Source organism: Mesoplodon densirostris, chromosome 16 (genome assembly GCF_025265405.1).
Source record: "Mesoplodon densirostris isolate mMesDen1 chromosome 16, mMesDen1 primary haplotype, whole genome shotgun sequence".
In the NCBI taxonomy this organism is placed as follows: Eukaryota; Metazoa; Chordata; class Mammalia; order Artiodactyla; family Ziphiidae; genus Mesoplodon; species Mesoplodon densirostris.
In genome coordinates this window covers 65,743,261-65,760,084 of record NC_082676.1, presented here as the reverse complement: position 1 = coordinate 65,760,084, position 16,824 = coordinate 65,743,261, and the positions used below count along the sequence as shown (strand labels likewise).

Genomic DNA, 16,824 nt, shown 5'->3' with positions numbered 1-16,824 from the left:
CACCAGGCACACATAATAACTCCGTACCTTTTGTTTCAGGAATGGGCAAGGAAGTGGGGAATCTGCTGCTGGAGAACTCACAGCTTCTAGAAACCAAGTAAGGATGCTCTTCCTCAGCACCACAGTTGGTGCGACAGCCCCCCACCAGGACCAGGGGCTCCTGTAACAACTGTGTCGGCCCAGCCTCAGGGCAGTCCCCAGGGAGGACCGGACCCACTGGACTGAGCTCACCCCTCCTGGGGAGAGGGTTGGGTGGTCACCTCCTCTCACCACTTTCAAGACCAGGATGTGTCTGCTCAGATACACCAGGGTGGGCAGACCCCTTTGAAACCCCATCACTTAATGTACACACGGGCTCACAAGGAGCTCCCCTCTTTCTGCCTTTTCAAAGAAACGCTCTGAACGTGGTGAAGAACGACCTCATCGCCAAGGTGGACCAGCTCTCGGGGGAGCAGGAGGTGCTGAAGGGGGACTTGGAAGCCGCCAGGCAGGCCAAACTCAGACTGGAGAACCGCATCAAGGACCTGGAGGAGGAGCTGAGGAGGTGAGCGGGGCTCCTTGAGGAGCGGGGCTCCCACGGAGGCTGGGCCACCAGGCGTGGAGAGCGGGGTCAGGCCCTGCCCAGGCCCCTCCGGTCCTCTCCGCAATCCCCTGGCATCTGCTGTCTAGCTAACCACACCCCCTGAGGTCATTCCTTCCCAAAGTGGCTCACTTTGCGTGCTCACTGCTCAGCCTCCTGCTCATCCCTGAGCTACATCTCATATTCGACCCCATCCAGACCCAACTACTGTGTTGGCAACCCACCCCTCCCCTCTTGTCTCCACCATCCTCGGGGGAATAATCCCACACAAGGGACAGTGTCCTGTCTTGGGTGTCCTTTTTCTGGCAGCTGAGCAGGGCCTTCCCACTCCTCTCACACTATTACATTCGTTCAGGAGGAGGGAAGGGAGGATAATGGCCTCTGGCCACCGCAGGTCCCCCGCACTCCCCTCTGCTCCCCAGCCCTCCATCAGCTGAGGTTGGGTCACAGAGCCTTGCTGGGAAGCTCTGGGGTGTCCTCCCCAGCACTCTGCACGTCCCTGTGACCTTTCTCTTCCAGCCTGATCCTCACCCCATTCTCCCAAAGTGGTGCCTTTGGCTTCAGACAGGAAAGGGGAGGTGTGAGGGGCGGGCCCTAGGCAGGTGGCGCCTGTGCCAGGTTTGTGGGACTGGGAGCCAGGTCTCCTCTGGCCCTGCCTGAAGCCAGCACTGCCCTTGCCTTCCCGTTAGCAATTGACCACCTGAATTGGAGGTCCTGTTCCTTGGCTGGGCTTCAGGGCACATGTGGGCAGGGGTGTGGAGCCACCCGTCCCCAAGGCACTGGCAGGAATGCTCAGGGCCTAGAACCTGAGGGGAGAGCCCTGAGTGCAGCTGAGAGGTGGGACACATCCTCTGGGCCAGTGCCCAGTGGGGCCGTCACCCTGCCCCGCTTCCTTCCTCATCCTGCAGAGTGAAGTCAGAGGCCATCATTGCCCACCGTGAACCCAAAGAAGAGGTGGAGGATGTAAGCAGCTATCTCTGTACAGAATTGGTATATTCCACTATTAACATGTGGGCACGGGGGGTGGGCAGTGTGGGCGGGCTTCCCTGGGATGTGCTAGTTCTTCTGGGTCTCTGGGTCCTCCTCACCCCTCCTGTGTGATGCCTGCACCCAGCAGCAGCCTCACCGCCCCACTGCCCCGGTGACTTTGTGCAGTCAGAACCAGCCCCCTCTCTGCAGGATGCCCCCTCACCTAGGTCCTAGCAGATGTGGATTGCACTGTCACAAGTGGGGTCTCCCTGCTTACCGGCCCAGCTGCTGCCCCCCAGACAGAACAGTTTGAGTACCTGAGGCCCTCAGATGCCTCATCTGTCCTCACAAACCCCCGGAGATGCATGAAATGTTCTGAGGAAAGCCCTAGGAGTGGCTGTAGGGAAGGGTTTGTAGGGGTCTTTGCCCTTCCCAGGTCCTCTCCAGAATAGGGGCCCCAGCCCAGTGACCTGGCCGCCTTCCTTACAGAGAGAGCAGGCATGGGTCTTTTAAGCCAAGGTGAAGTTTGGACGCCGACCTCACCACTCATCCACTGTTATTTTGGGGGTTGTGGGATGCACGTAACAGGATGCCGATCCCATAGCAGGCACTTGGGAAACTGCAGCTGTTCACCTTGCCCATCCTGCGCAGCCCCTCACCTCCAAATACTCTAGGAAAGAAACAAAGCCGCAGGTGTATTAGGCAGCTGTGGCTCCTCAAGGCCCTCCCACTCGGGCATGGAGGGCACCCGATTGGTGCCTTAACCTCCTGGTGGGGGGCCTGGGGCTGCCGATGCTCCTGTGAACTCCGAGTGCCGGTGGTGGGGGCACGAGGGGAGGGCAGCCCAGGGCAGGGCTGCGTAAGGAGACAGTCCTGCCAGGGACAGCAGATCCCATGCAGATCCGCCGGTACAAGTGTCCAGTTCCGAGGCAGTGACCAGGGTCCTGCTCGCCAGACCTTCCCCAGAACCTTTCTTCCTGCTATGCCACTGTGGGCCAGTCCCACCTGTTAGCATTGACCGGTGGCATTTGGGATTGCCAGGGTGTCTGGGAGCATGTAGGAAAACACACTGTGTGTTGTACCCCTCGAGTGTGTCATGTGACCTTCTGGAAAGAAGGGGGGGCCCTTTCGGGGTGGTGGCTCCTGTTCCTGTGCTCATCCCTCCCCACTGCGTTTGCCTGAAGCTCTGTGGGAAAGCGCCCTCGGGTGCACCCACTCCCAGAGGCGGCCCCTCGCTGGCTGAGCAGTGGCACTCTCCCTGCAGGACAAGATCCCCATGGCGCAGCGCCGCCGCTTCACGCGTGTGGAGATGGCCCGCGTGCTCATGGAGCGCAACCAGTACAAGGAGCGGCTGATGGAGCTGCAGGAGGCCGTGCGGTGGACCGAGATGATCAGGTGGGCCTCCCAGCTCCTGTGGGCTCCAGAAGACACGCTCCCATCTCCGTCTGTGAGCTGTGGTCGCTCTAGGAGGTCCTGGGGATGGGATTGAGGCTGACCACCCCTACACCTCCCTCTCTTCCGGGAGAATTAAGGGTGTCGGGTCCTCCCTGGTGGAAGCCTGCAGGGGGCCAGCAGAACTGGGCCTCTGGTGCAGCCCTGACCTGGCCAGTGGATGTACCTGCTGGGCTAGAGAGAGGCTGGGGTTTGTTGGGGCCAGTGCACCAGGGTCTCTCTAGGAAGTTGTGGGTGACTCGCCTGGGAGCCCCTCTTGTCTGATGATCCAGTCCGTGTGTCCATGGGGAGGGTCCCAAGCAAGGGAAGCAAGAGGGGCCCGGTGAGAGGGGGGCTTGGTTGGACTGGGTGGGGCCGAGTCAGGCTGGGCATGGCTGAGTGGGGCCTCTCCCCCTGCCCTCCCCTGTAGAGCATCCCGAGAGCACCCGTCTGTCCAGGAGAAGAAGAAGTCCACCATCTGGCAATTGTGAGTTGAGGGCACTGGGAGGGCACTGGCAGTGGCCGCTGGGGAGGTCTCCCCTCAGACCACCCCTCACCCCCTATGCTTCGGCTGGCAGCTTCAGCCGCCTCTTCAGCTCCTCCTCAAGCCCCCCTCCAGCCAAGCGGTCCTACCCCTCCGTGAACATCCATTACAAGTCACCCACCACGGCCGGCTTCAGTCAGCGCCGCAGCCACGCCATGTGCCAGATCTCCGCCGGCAGCCGGCCCCTGGAGTTCTTCCCAGATGAGTGAGTTTCTAAGGCCTGCCCTGCCCTTCCCCGCTGGCCTGCACAGGGGGAGTCCCTGTGTCCCAGGGCCCCTCCCCTCGAGGCTCTGAAGCAGGACCGGTTTCCACCTTGCTGCTCTGGCGGCTGTGCTCAGGGGATGGGGTCCGTAGTGGGAAGGACACTGACCAGGCATCAGGGGTCACGACCTCTCCGTGCACACCGTGTGTACCCCTCCACCCTCAGTTGGGAGCACTGGATGTCCCTCAGCAGAGGCTGTGCTCCCCCACAGGCCCTCCGCTTAGTCCCGGAGGCCTGCACCTTGCTCCTCGGGTGACCCCTAGCAGGCAGCCTGCAGCCATTTCAGGTGCCACCAGGGCTGTGGGTCCCTACCAGCTGGCCCAGGGCAGCAGCTGGATGTGGCCTCCAAGCCTAGAGCTGGGGAGAGCCCCCTGCTGTCAGATGGGCACCCGGCAGGGACGGTCCAGGTCCAGGAGGGAGAGCTCCGGGGCGGCAGGCATGCTCCCTGCAGACACAGTAACCTGCCCTTCCTCCACCAGCGACTGCACGTCCTCTGCAAGGCGGGAGCAGAAGCGTGAGCAGTACCGCCAGGTGCGCGAGCACGTGCGCAATGACGACGGGCGGCTGCAGGCCTGTGGCTGGAGCCTACCAGCCAAGTACAAGCAGGTGCTGGGCGCAGGGCAGCGTGGGGGGCGCTGCAGGCGGGGAGCCCCTGGGGAGCCCTGTACGCGCCCAGGGCCCCAAGTCCAAAACCTGGAGGACCGGGTAGTGGACTGCAGCCCCACACATGTGAGCGCAGGCCAGGCCTGCCGCCCACAGCGCCCCTCTGCCTTGTTCCTGCAGCTGAGTCCCAACGGGGGCCAGGAGGACACCCGCATGAAGAACGTGCCCGTCCCCGTGTACTGCCGCCCTCTGGTGGAGAAGGACCCGACCATGAAGGTGAGCCCCGCGGAAGGCGCGAGGCTGGGAGAGGTCCCCCTGCCCCAGAAGCCCATGAGGCCGGACCTCACGGCCCTGTCCTCCCAGCTGTGGTGTGCCGCGGGCGTCAACCTGAGCGGCTGGAAACTGAGTGAGGATGACCCCGGGAATGGAGTCAAGCCTGTGCCAGGCCGCGATCCTCTGACCTGCGACCGGGAAGTAGAAGGAGAGACCAAGAGCAACCACGCGTCCCCCGAGAAGAAGAAGGTCAGAGTGGCAGGCAGGGCCAGGGCCACCTTCTGCTTCTGCCATCCCGATGGCTCTGCTATGACTAGTCTGGGTGGGAGTGACAGAAACGGAGGACAGCTGGGGACAGTGGCGGGAGATGGGGGTGGCCCAGTCCCCTGCCGGTGGGTGGGGCAGCAAGGAGGAGCAGAGGCTCAGGGCAGCCAGGCTGGAGCAGGTCTGTGTCTGCCCAGGAGCCGTGTGAGGGGCTTAGTGCCTGGAGGCTTCACTTCCTGTCCCGGCTCGATGTGGGGGCCAGTGACTTAACCACTGGGAGCTCAGCCTTCCTCTGAGAAAGGGAGGCCGTGTGTGCCACGACTTAGGCACAACGTGCAGTTCTGAGTTCTCACCGTCCTGGCGACAAGGGAGGACATTCAGGTCCCCTAAGGCTAGATCCTGAGATATTCCAGGATCCCCCCCCACTCGCCCCCCATTGCTGCTACAGTAGTGAGCGCTCAGGCACCAGCCCATCCCTGTGCTCGGAAACAGGCAAAGGAGCTCCCCGAGGCGGACGCCACCTCCAGCCGCGTGTGGATCCTCACCAGCACCCTGACCACCAGCAAAGTGGTGATCATCGATGCCAACCAGCCGGGCACCGTCGTGGACCAGTTCACCGTGTGCAATGCCCACGTCCTGTGCATCTCCAGCATCCCCGGTGAGTGCTGGGCCCCTGCTGCTGGCCGGGAGTCAATGCGGAGGGAGGAGGTGTCTGAGCTCTCTGCTCAGTCCTGTTAATGATGCAGGAGGAAACCCCTGTACAACGCTCACTCGGTGACAAGGAGATGGGGTGGCATCACAAACAGCCCCTCCCTTCCTCCTGCACCCTCACCGGGACTGGAGCTCTGGGTAGGGTCCCGTCATGGGGGCTTCTCAGCGCGGGGTGACGGGGCTGTGACTCTCCCTCCAGCGGCCAGCGATGGCGACTACCCTCCGGGGGAGATCTTCCTGGACAGCGACGTGAACCCTGAGGACTCTAGTGCAGACGGCGTGCTGGCCGGCATCACCCTGGTGGGCTGTGCCACCCGCTGCAACGTGCCGCGCAGCAACTGCTCTTCCCGTGGGGACACCCCAGTGCTGGACAAGGGCCAGGGTGAGTCCTGGGCCTGAGCCCGGGCGGCTGTCTTCTCTCACCCAGCCAAGCTCACTCCTCCCTTCCACAGGGGAGGTGGCTGCTGTCGCCAATGGGAAGGTCAACCCATCTCAGTCCACGGAGGAGGCCACAGAGGCCATGGAAGTGCCAGACTCTGGGCCCAGTGAGGCAGAGGCAGCTGCAGTGCGGCCTGGGCCCCTCACAGAGCACGTCTTCACCGACCCGGCCCCTGCCCCACCCCCCAGCACCCAGCCTGACAGGTGGGCTCTCTCAGGTTGGGGCAGCAGGGGTGGAGGGGGGGCGGGGACTGGCAGAGGTGGGCAGGGATGGGCTTCCATGGGCTTCCCTGGAGCTGCCATCCTCCCTGCAGTGAGAACGGGCTGGAGGCGGACGTGAGCGGTGTGCAGCCTGAGCCGGAGCCCAGCGGGGACACCGCAGGGGCCAGCAGCAGTGCTGCACCCACCATGTGGCTGGGAGCCCAGAACGGCTGGTAGGCTGGGCCTTGGGGGCCGGGGTGGAGAGGGTCCCCTGGGCGAGCGCCCACCCACCGTGCCTCCTCCCGCAGGCTCTACGTGCACTCGGCTGTGGCCAACTGGAAGAAGTGTCTGCACTCCATCAAGCTGAAGGACTCCGTGCTGAGCCTGGTGTGCGTGACCCCCGCCGGGGGCCCGGGTCGGGAGGGCCGAGGGCAGCCGGCCCGAGCCCGGCTCACCGCCTTCCCGTTGCAGGCACGTGAAAGGGCGAGTGCTGGTGGCCCTGGCCGATGGGACCCTGGCCATCTTCCACCGAGGTGAAGGTGAGGCCTGGCACAGTGGGTGGGGGAGCAGCGTCTGACGTCCAGGCAGGGCGTGAACCACCCGCACCGTGAGCAGAGGTGGCCTGGCCAGGCCTGAGCAGGGGTCGCGGGCTCTCTACAGACAGCCAGTGGGACCTGAGCAACTATCACCTGATGGACCTGGGCCACCCGCACCACTCCATCCGCTGCATGGCCGTCGTGTATGACCGCGTCTGGTGTGGCTACAAGAACAAGGTGCATGTCATCCAGCCCAAGACGATGCAGATTGAGGCAAGTGCAGGCTGGGGCTTCCACACACCTTCTAATGGACTCTGGTGGGGCTTCGTGGGGTCAAAGGAAACGCACTTAGGGAAGCGACTGGTTCATCCAAGGTCGTGGGCCAACAAAGGGCAGCTGGGCTGTGAATGCTTGTCTTTCTGGAGCCCACCTGCTGCTTCTCTCTGAAACAAGCAGATCGGGGTCTGAATGGGCCCCCCGCACCTCCTTCGGGCACTGCTGTGGGGTGGGGCTAGGGTGCTGGGGCTCCTCCTAGGAGCCAGGACCCAAGGGAGCAAAGAGGCCCTAGAAAGGTGCCCATGAGCTGCTTCAGGGACTCTTGGCCATGGCAGCTTCAGGGCCCCCCACCCCGTTGACGGGCTGCCCTGACCCCACAGAAGTCGTTCGACGCCCACCCACGGCGGGAGAGCCAGGTACGGCAACTGGCGTGGATCGGCGACGGGGTGTGGGTGTCTATCCGCCTGGACTCCACGCTGCGGCTCTACCACGCCCACACCCACCAGCACCTGCAGGATGTGGATATCGAGCCCTACGTCAGCAAGATGCTGGGTGAGGGGCCACCCCAGCCAGGCATGTGGGGGCAGGAGGGTCCCTCGAGCCCGCCCCGCTGACCCGCCTCCCCCCACCCCCAGGGACAGGCAAACTGGGCTTCTCCTTCGTGCGCATCACAGCCCTGCTCATCGCGGGCAACCGCCTCTGGGTGGGCACCGGCAACGGAGTTGTCATCTCCATCCCGCTGACTGAGAGTGAGTGACCCACAGACATCTGTAGAGATGGCCTGGCTGCCACTCACAGGCGCATGTCAGGGTCCCAGGGGCGGGTGCGCTCTGCCAGGACACAGGAGGATGCGCGGGATGCCCTAGCCGCAGCCCTCCTCAGCCAGTCCCTCCTGTGACCACTTCTCTCTTCTCTCTTTCATACTCCGCCCCTCACCTCCCCCAGCTGTGGTCCTGCACCGAGGCCAGCTCCTGGGGCTCCGAGGTAAGTCCGGAGCGCCTGCCTCCTGCTCTCATAAGGAAGCCCCCCACTGTGGACACCCTGGGGGCTGAGGCTGGCCTTGCCTCTCGGACTGGCTCTGGCACCAGGCAGGCCCCACTCTCTGCCCTCAGCTGCTGGAAAACTGGTCCTCCCAGTCAGCAGGTTCAGCCCCTCTGGGACCCTCTCTCTCCAGCCAACAAGACATCCCCCACATCTGGGGAGGGGGCCCGCCCAGGAGGCATCATCCACGTGTACGGAGACGACAGCAGTGACAAATCAGCCAGCAGCTTCATCCCTTACTGCTCCATGGCCCAGGCGCAGCTCTGCTTCCATGGGCACCGTGACGCTGTCAAATTCTTTGTCTCCGTGCCAGGTGAGGGGCCAGGCCCCACTCCCTGCAGGGCTGCAGCCGTGGCCTCCCTTCAGGAGCCTGCGTGGGGGGCTCCGGCCGCCCCGCTGAGGTCCCTGTGCCCCGATGACAGGGAACGTGTTGGCCACTCTGAACGGCAGCGTGCTTGACAGCCCCTCTGAGAGCCCCGGGCCCACTGCCCCCACCGCAGATGCCGAGGCCCAGAAGCTGAAGAACGTGCTGGTGCTTAGCGGCGGGGAGGGCTACATCGACTTCCGCATCGGTGAGTGGGCGCCGCCGGGGCCCCAGGTGTCCCCGGACAGGGGTGGCCCCTTCACGGCAGCTGTGCTCTCTCCAGGTGATGGAGAAGACGATGAGCCCGAGGAGGGTGCAGGGGACGTGAGCCAGGTGAAGCCCCTGCTGTCCAAGGCCGAGCGCAGCCACATCATCGTGTGGCAGGTGTCCTACACCCCCGAGTGAGGCTGCGGCCCGCCGCCACCCCACCCTGCCTGATGCCACCTGCCACGTGTACATACAGCCCCGCCCACCTGCCCACCACCCACCCAGGGAGCAGCCTGCCCGCAGGCAGCCAGGCGCCCGTCCACCCCACTTCTAGCCTCTCAACCTGCAGCTTTCACCTTCGGTCCGGGCCTCCCCATGAGCTGGCAGAGAGCACAGGGTCTGGCTGGGAGTGGGGAGTGGGGTGGCATCCTGACCAGGGAGGGGCAGAGCCTCTCGGGACACCCTGTCCCCAGCAGCTCCTGGCTGGCACCCAGCCCAAAGCCCTCCAGGCCCGAGGGCACTTCAGGACCAGAGCGAGGCAGAACCCCAGGGTGGGTCGGGCCAGGGAAGCCTCTACAGGTGGCTCCGAGCTCCACCCTGGGCTCCCCACTCCAGTCACTCATTCCCAGGATCTCTCCAGGGAGTCGAGCAGGGACTTCACCCCACTGAGTCTTCCCACCCTAAGTCCACTTGCCTTTGGCTGCTGCCCATGGGAGTGGGGGGTCCAACCCTCAGGGAGTTGGCCCAGTTGCTAGCCTTCCCTGGGCTCCCCCTCCCCCATCCCTGCCGCCCTGGGAACTGGCATGAAAGCACGTAACCACGTTCCCTGGGGCAGCTGCCTGAGAAGACAGACACACCCTCATCCCACTCAAGCCCCATGATCGTCCTGTGTGGCGGGCTCTCACCGGCCCTCACTGACCTGTGTCCTCCCCGACCCTGCTAACTCTCCCTAGGCGAACACCCACCTTGTAGGAGCAGGCCCCTTGAGTCCCACCCCTCCCGGAAGCCCCTAGGGTGGAATTTCTCAGGCTGCCAGGGCAGCCCCAAGCCTCAGGAAGAAGGGGAGGCCCCTGGCCTCTCCCGGGGTCAGTCCTTGGATGTAGGCTCAGCCTCAGGGTGATGGGGAAAGGTGTGCTCCAGGGCCTGCCTCCTGTGCAGTCTCCAAGGAGCCCAGCTCCCAAGACACGCTACTAAGTGCCTAGGGATAAGCGGTGTGGCCTGCTCCCTTGAGAGCATCTGATGATAGGCCACCAAGCAGAGGCCCAAGGGTTAAGGACAGGAGCCGCCTCCAGCCGGCTCTCGGCGATGGCGCCTGCCTGCTTTGAGGGGCACCGCCCTGGACTGCCAACTCTCCCACCTGCCCAGGCCTTATTCCTGTTCCTCGAGGCACCGATCAGGGCAGCCCCAGGCCCTGCTGCCCACCCACCTCCCACCAGAGAAGCACAGATCTTGGGCAGCCATCCCATGAGCCCAGCTGGCCACCGCTGCAGCCACCTGCAGCTGCAGGCTTCTCCCTACCACCCTGCCACTCTCCACTGTGACGTACGTCAAGTCCCTTGTCTGTCCTCACAGGGCCTGAAGTGACTCGGGGGTTAGCCGGGTGGGTGCAACTGGGTGACACGATTCTCCTCAGGCTTTGGCCCTGCAAGTGAACCTACATATCTGCTCTGTAAGTAATAAATGTCTTAACATCATGCTTCTGTGTCCCTGAACCCAAACCAACTCGAGCACAAAAGTTTTCCTCAATTTATTATAAAAAGAAGTACTGGGACAAGCCAAGTACTAGGGTGGCTCCCTGCCACATTCCAGACGTGCTGTAAACGGGCGCAGGCCGGGCTGGGCCTCCTGAGAACCTCAGCCAGGACAGGAAGGCCTGTAGCAACCAGAGCTCCGCAGGCATGCACCACCTGCCCTCCTGTGCCCCCTGCCACAGGAAGGGTATTCTGAACTCCTAGGGGTGGGGCCCACACGTGTGCACACCTCTGGGGCCTGAAGGATGCGGAATCACCCACAGCCCACTGCAGACGGGCACGTCTGCCCGACCGGCTACTCGTACAGCCAGTGCCCGGTGCTGTCCTCCCAGCACAGGAGCTCGTCCGCGCGGAACCAGAGCGCTATCTCGCGGCGGGCGCTCTCCACCGAGTCGCTGCCGTGAATCACGTTCCTGTGCAGGAGAGGCGCGCGTGAGCGCAGGCCCGGAGCGGACAGAGCTCGGGCAGAGAGCCCCGCGCAGCCCAGTTCGGGGAGTCGGAACCGGCCTTACTTGCCGACCTCGATGCAGAAATCGCCACGGATGGTGCCAGGCGCGGCGTCGGCTGGGTTCGTGGCCCCGATGAGCGCCCGCGAAGCGCGCACAACGTCCAGACCCTGCCACACCTGCAGACGGGGTCCGGGGTCAGCACGGGGTCAGCGCGCCGCCCTCCCGCCAGCCAGCACTCACCATGGCCACCACCGGCCCGGAGCCCATGTACTTGACCAGGCGCCCGTAGAAAGGGCGCTCACGCAGCTCGGCGTAGTGCTGGCGCAGCAGCTCCTCCGAGGCCTGGGGAGGGAGGGGGGACGAGACGCGTGCTCCTGGGACCCCCATCCCCCACGCGCGGGGACCCCTCTCCCCCTGCACCCCACCCCGCCGCGCTCCCCGCGCCCGGGGATCCCGCCCCCCCGTCCCGCTCCCCACGCCTGGGGACCCCGGCCCTCACCAGCACCAGCTTCAGCGCCACCAGCTTGAAGCCCTTCCTCTCGAAGCGCCGAACGATCTCGCCCACGAGCCGCCGCTGCACGCCGTCGGGCTTCACGGCTAGGAAGGTGCGCTCGTGCACGCCGGTGTACGCTGTGGGGACCGCCGGGGTCGGGGCGCATCAGACCCGGCCGCACCCCCTACCCGCCCCGCCCGGCCCGCGCCGCTCACCCGCCGGGAAGAGGTTGGCGAAGATGGTCAGCACCAGGCAGATCATGATGGCGGCAACGGGGCTCGGGCTTCTCGAGGGCCTGGGCGGGGGCGACGCGCGGGCCGGGGCGGGGCCTGTGCTTAAAGCGGCCTGGTCGCCGGGCGCCGCCACCTCGGTGGACGCGGAGAGGGGGTGCCTGTCGTTCACGCCGACGCCGGGACCTTTGCGGCCGCGCCTGTGACTCCCGAATCCCCTCGGGTCTCCCCACCACCGGGCGCCTGCGCGGCACTCCTCTCACCACCCGGCCGTAAGCAGCAGTGTCAGCCTGCTCCTCCCCCACAGCCCTGCCAACAGCCCGCTTTGGTACCCAAACTCAAAGAAGCCACATCCGAGGGCTGCTTCATGTGCCTTTATTCGCGTTCAGTTTCTACCTGGGTCCCGGCAGAGGCAACAGGTCATAGGGAGGGAAGCCAGCGTGGAAGTGACAGGAGCCAGCACCGGGGCTCCAAACCTGCGGGCCCTGCTGCTTCCGGCTTTTCCCCAGCAGCCACCTCCTGCGAGGCCCCCTCAGTCAGATCTGCGTGTTGGGGCAGCGGGGACAGAGGAAAGACACAAGGTGCAAGGTCTGACCCCACCCTTTTCCAAGAAAATGTAGAACCTCAACAAGTCACGGGGAGGTAGGATCCAAGCTCCCAGGGGGCTGATTCAGGTGTAACCGAAAATGGTGGCCACTGCCTTGCACCCTTGCGGCAGCCTGCCCGCTCTGGCATTTTAGACTGCGGTGCCCTTGGTCTTTCTCTTCGACTCCTGGTTCTCAGGATAGTCCCAGGGATCAATGCGTATCCTCTTCAGATTGAGCATGGGCTCCTCCGTGCTGGTGTCTCCATTTCTCTGTCGCTCTGCTAGAATCATTGCGCGGAGGAGCGGCGGGTAGGGCACAGTGCACAGAGTGTCCTCCGGCGCCGGCGTGAAAGCGGTGAAAGACTCCTCCTCGTGCTTGGGCACCAGCCGCCAGTCGTGGTACATGACCTGTTCTATCTCCCGAGCCTCACTCTCCGTCTTTCCTGGGGAAAGAAGGACGAGGCTTCTTGCACACACGTTGGCGGAACAATCTGTTGCCGGCAGCCTCCCCACCGGGTTTGGACGCCTTACCTTTGAAGGTCAGGACGCCCCAGGCCTTCCCGTGGTCCAAGTTCTGCAAAGCAAGTGAGGAGATCAGCTCAGAAAGCTCGCTTGCCCAGGGTTCGGGCGACAGGACATCCCGTCCCACAAAGTCGCGCGCAGGGGAGACAGTGGTGCCCCGCGGTGCCGGGAGCTGAGGAGTGGGCACCGTGCACGCACCTGCGCCGTGTAGTCGGGCCGGACCCGCGTGAGGCGCCAGTAGCACGGCTCGTCGTGCTGCCACAGCCAGGACTTGCGCGTGACAAGGCGGCCCAGGCCGAAGAGCGGGAGGCGGCAGAGCAACTGCAGGAGGCGGCTCTCGCGGCGCACGTCGGCCCAGGCTCGCGCGGGCAGCTTGCGGCCCAAGTGCGGCCGCGTCAGCGTCTCGTAGTCCAGGGCGTAGCGCTCCGAATCGCGCGGCCGCTCCCGCTGTTCGCGCAGGGCCCGCACGCGGCGGGCCAGCTCGGCGATCAACCGCGGCCGCACCTTCTTCCGCGCCATGGCCGGGCAGCCTCCGCGCTCCGGCCGGAAGATGCCACCGCGCGCCGCGGGGCGCGCCCGACGCCGGAAGCGGCAGGTGTCCCCCGCAAAGGCGTCCGGGCGCTGCCGGAAGGGGAGAAGAGGCCGGGCGGGCCATGGCGAGGGCCGGCTCTGGGAGGGCCGGGGGCTCGCGCCGGGGCCGGGGATAGCTGCAGACCCCGACCTGGGAGATCTCGGACTCGGACACCGAGGGCCCCGCAGGCGAGGAGGCCGCCGCCAGGGTCCGGCACCCGGCGGAGGAGCACAGGGCGGCGGCCGAGGTGCTGCGGCGGCTGCGGCCTGAGCAAGCCGTTCGGCGCCTGGCGGTGCTCGTGGACCCAGGTGCGGGCGGGCGCGGACAGCGGCCTTGGGGAGCTTGTTTATCTGCGCTCTGGGAGCCGGACGGGAATCAGTATGTTAGTAACACGCTCTGCAGGCTGTGGGGCTGCTGTCCCCACCCAAGTAGTGTTCTCTCGTGGGGGAAGGAAGGAGTGACAGCTGACTGTCCCTCTGCCCCATCCAGCCATTCTGGAAGATGCCGGTGCCGACATCCTGATGGAGGCTCTGGACGCCCTGGGCTGTGAGTACCGCGTGGAGCCCGAGCGCCCTGCCTGGAGCCTCAGGTGGACCAGAGTGAAGCCAGACCCTTGCCCCCTCAGTATGAGTGTCCTGGGTTTACGGAATGCAGCCCTGGGTTGGGTGTTTTATGTGACAAAGCTCTTTTGAGAGGCAGCTGTAGCAATTGTGCACGTTTTACGTACCAGTAAACTGAGAACGGGGAACGCTGAGTGAATGGTGCACAGGCCACTCTTGGTAAGTTGTGGGCTGGGATCCAGAGCCTGAATGCAACAACTGCTGAGGGATGCTCCATCCCAGCCGGGCTGTGGCCACAGGTGTTGCTGCGTGGCAGACCTGCAGTGCTTTTAGTCTCAGTAGAAGGTGGGACGCTGGGTTTCTGTAGAGCAGTCCGGGAAGAACCTGCGCAAGCCTCAGGTCTCCTGGGGTGCCCAGGCCATGGCCCGGGGTGCACGAGGCCAAGGGTGGGCAACAGTGCCCTGTATGTTCCCACAGGTGCCTCCTGAGGTGTGGGCTGCGGATGAGCACGACCGGCTGCTGCTGCTGGAGCCTGAGGAGTTTCTGCAGGGCATTGTCCAGCTGACCCAGGTGCGGGAGGGAGGGAGGAAGGAGTAATCCCTGACCACAGATCGTGAGAGGCTGGGTTCCCTATTTTGGATGTTGTGGGTGAGATGGGGGAAGCCAGCCGGGCTCTTGGCCCGGGAGCAGGTGGGAGCCACGGCTGCTTCTTGAGGGTAGAAGCCAGGATAAGGAGGGTTCTCTTGAGAACTGAGTCAGAAGTCAGGTGGTAAACTGCTGAGAGGGGGCCTGGCGACTAGGGCTGTAGGCTGGCTGTGCAGTCCACCTTGTGACACCCAACCGCTCAGCTGCCGCCTGGCGGGAGAAATAGGGATCGCTCAGCTGATGTTTGCGCCAGAGTGTCATTAGGTTACACCCTCTGCCAGGTCCCAGAGTTCAAGGTTCTCTGTTTATCAAGCACCTGTATATATCAAGCAAATGCCAGGCTGGGGTGCAGAGGTGGACCAGGAATGGGGAGGAGGGTTGAGCCTAACTCTTCTAGGAGCCTGGGGTGTGCCCGGGTTCTTTCATAGATCTTCCTGATCATGTGGGAGGCACAGAGCTGGTTTTCTAAAGAGAGCTGGTTGGGCGGAGGAGTCCACCCGTCTCCTCCCAGCACCGCGGGGTTGTTCTTGGGCTCACTCCCCTGCTTCCTGCAAACTGGTGGTGGCCGGTGGGCCCCCCCGCCACAGCCCCGAGGAACAGGTATGGTAAACCTTCTTGGCTTGCAGACATGTGGCCCAACCTGTAATGTGCCCTGGATCACTCCTGAGAGCCCTGCCTGCCTCCACCTGGCTGTCATTGGGCTGGATGTTTACCTGTGGTGCCAGTCACCCTAACACCCTTAGCCAGCCTGCCTGGGATGGGAGAGTTTGGGCGAAAGGCAGGGGTGGCCCTGGGGGCTGGTGTCACAGCTAACCCTCTCCCTTGGACGGGCTCTGGGGGCAGGAGGAGAACCATGGAGGGTGGGGAGCCAGAGGGACGGTCACCTTTGCACAGGTCTTACCAGTCCAGCACCCAGGAGACATGGCAGCCAGAGCGTTTAGCGGTGGCTCGTGCCGAGGTGGCAGTTGGCTGGCCCGAGGTGGGGGAAGTGAGGACAGTTGGGCTGGGCCAGATGGTTGGCATGGGCTCTGGCCCTTGGGCTGCTCTCCGAGACCCAGCAGGGGCTGGTTTGGCACGTGGGTGGCACGTGGGGTTGGTCTCAGCTGGGTGTCCCCCATGGGAACCCTCTGATCCACACCCACGGGCTCATCTCCTTCTCAGGCCCTGGTGCTCCTGCAGCTCTGGGCAAACGTGGATGTGCTGTCGGTGGCCTCCTGGCAGGAGCTGAGTCAGCATGTGTGTGCCTTCACCAAGGCCCTCACCCAGCGTCCCTTCAAGTGTGTGACCCTCACCCTGCTGGGGGCTTCAGCGGGAGGGGTGGGAGTGCCAGGCAGGGTGGCGCCTCTTTGGCCTCTAGAGCAGAGGGGGCTGAGGGTTTTGTTGAGCTGGGGGTGGGGCGCTCAGGAGAGGTGATGAAGAGTCTAGGCACTTCCCGGCATCCTCCCCTTCCCAGGGAGTCCCGGGAGTCTGGGGCCTTTTCCTTCTGCACCACCGCGTGCTGGGCAGCAGCCGAGAAGAGTGGCAAGAGATGGCACCAGCCTGCAGGGGGCCTGGTGGCAGCAGATCAGGCAGTTCAACTGTGTCAGCCCGGCTGTGGCCAATGCTGTTGCCGCCGCCTTCCCTCCCCCTGCCTTCTGCAACAGGTGGGCCCCCCGCCCCCCAACCAGACTCCCAGATATGGAGGCCAGGTCCCCCAAGGCCTGCCCCGCCCATCCCCATGCCCGCCCTAGGTGTACGTGGCCTGTGGCATGGAGCAGGGGCGCCTAGCCCTCCTGGCTGACCTCCCTGTGAGGATGGACGAGGGTGTGTGGCCCCATAGGCTGGGACCTGACCTCTCTCGCCGCATCTGCCTCTTCCTGACGACCAACCCCAACCTCCCGCTGGACCTGGGCTCCTGACCACATCTGTGGTACCAGACGGGCCCTTCTCCCACCTACTGGCAGGACTGAATGCAGCCCGCCCAGGGGACAGACTAGAAACCATGAGCGGTGGTGTGCGGGAGCAAGACACCCAGTACAACCTGCACTGGGGCTCTCAGGCAGGTCTGACCCCAAGATGGGGGCGCAGGAGGGGCAGCAGAGTAAGTTCTTGCATAACTGGGGTGGGCAGAAGAGGAGATTCTTTCTCTCCAGGAGATGCCAAGCCGGCTGGAAGGTCTGGAGAAGATGGGGGCAGGGCTCGTATGCCCTGGGCCCTGTACACACTGGCAGAGGGGCTGCTAGCCAGCTACGACAGGCAGGCAGGGCTGGGCAGCGCCTCAGGGCCCCACAGGGCAAATGCCGGTCACCTGGAAGCTGCGGGGGTGGGGGAGGCGGGC

The 16,824-nt window shown here is 64.5% G+C and overlaps 4 protein-coding genes across 5 annotated transcripts in view; 2 read left to right on the top strand and 2 right to left on the bottom strand.

The window, feature by feature from the left end:
- Positions 1-10,343, top strand: part of MAPK8IP3 (mitogen-activated protein kinase 8 interacting protein 3) — a 48,332-nt gene extending 37,989 nt beyond the window's left edge. Inside the window, exons 10-31 of the mRNA XM_060119885.1 lie at positions 40-97; positions 392-544; positions 1,489-1,570; positions 2,814-2,944; positions 3,411-3,467; positions 3,559-3,729; positions 4,266-4,392; positions 4,570-4,665; positions 4,753-4,911; positions 5,419-5,584; positions 5,837-6,019; positions 6,090-6,279; positions 6,390-6,509; positions 6,585-6,665; positions 6,748-6,815; positions 6,937-7,085; positions 7,469-7,640; positions 7,724-7,837; positions 8,034-8,072; positions 8,263-8,442; positions 8,552-8,701; positions 8,777-10,343. Coding sequence (XP_059975868.1) covers positions 40-97; positions 392-544; positions 1,489-1,570; positions 2,814-2,944; positions 3,411-3,467; positions 3,559-3,729; positions 4,266-4,392; positions 4,570-4,665; positions 4,753-4,911; positions 5,419-5,584; positions 5,837-6,019; positions 6,090-6,279; positions 6,390-6,509; positions 6,585-6,665; positions 6,748-6,815; positions 6,937-7,085; positions 7,469-7,640; positions 7,724-7,837; positions 8,034-8,072; positions 8,263-8,442; positions 8,552-8,701; positions 8,777-8,898 — 2,768 coding nt within the window. The 3' untranslated portion in view covers positions 8,899-10,343. The remainder of the gene's footprint in view (positions 1-39; positions 98-391; positions 545-1,488; positions 1,571-2,813; positions 2,945-3,410; positions 3,468-3,558; positions 3,730-4,265; positions 4,393-4,569; positions 4,666-4,752; positions 4,912-5,418; positions 5,585-5,836; positions 6,020-6,089; positions 6,280-6,389; positions 6,510-6,584; positions 6,666-6,747; positions 6,816-6,936; positions 7,086-7,468; positions 7,641-7,723; positions 7,838-8,033; positions 8,073-8,262; positions 8,443-8,551; positions 8,702-8,776) is intronic.
- An 89-nt stretch (positions 10,344-10,432) lies between these two features.
- Positions 10,433-11,874, bottom strand: NME3 (NME/NM23 nucleoside diphosphate kinase 3). 2 transcript variants are annotated; one of them, XM_060120263.1, is made up of 5 exons: positions 11,609-11,874; positions 11,400-11,530; positions 11,141-11,242; positions 10,972-11,076; positions 10,433-10,864 (listed from the first exon to the last, which is right to left on the bottom strand). In XM_060120263.1, the coding sequence occupies exons 1-5, from the start codon at positions 11,652-11,654 to the stop codon at positions 10,652-10,654; spliced, it is 597 nt and encodes a 198-aa protein (XP_059976246.1). In that variant the 5' UTR covers positions 11,655-11,874; the 3' UTR covers positions 10,433-10,651. The 2 variants fall into 2 exon arrangements, with proteins under 2 accessions (XP_059976246.1, XP_059976247.1); XM_060120264.1 differs by having other exon boundaries at positions 10,658-10,864; positions 10,964-11,076.
- A 111-nt stretch (positions 11,875-11,985) lies between these two features.
- MRPS34 (mitochondrial ribosomal protein S34) lies at positions 11,986-13,290 on the bottom strand. The gene is made up of 3 exons (XM_060120262.1): positions 12,930-13,290; positions 12,741-12,783; positions 11,986-12,652 (listed from the first exon to the last, which is right to left on the bottom strand). Exons 1-3 carry the CDS (start codon positions 13,248-13,250, stop codon positions 12,360-12,362), a joined length of 657 nt encoding a protein of 218 aa, XP_059976245.1. The 5' UTR covers positions 13,251-13,290; the 3' UTR covers positions 11,986-12,359.
- Positions 13,249-16,405, top strand: EME2 (essential meiotic structure-specific endonuclease subunit 2). Its single transcript, XM_060079249.1, is given in 11 exon segments — positions 13,249-13,326; positions 13,439-13,610; positions 13,792-13,934; positions 14,340-14,432; positions 15,134-15,225; positions 15,402-15,495; positions 15,669-15,784; positions 15,961-16,024; positions 16,026-16,134; positions 16,137-16,150; positions 16,238-16,405. Coding segments are annotated over 11 exon segments (1,143 nt in total).
- The last annotated feature ends 419 nt before the right edge of the window (positions 16,406-16,824 follow it).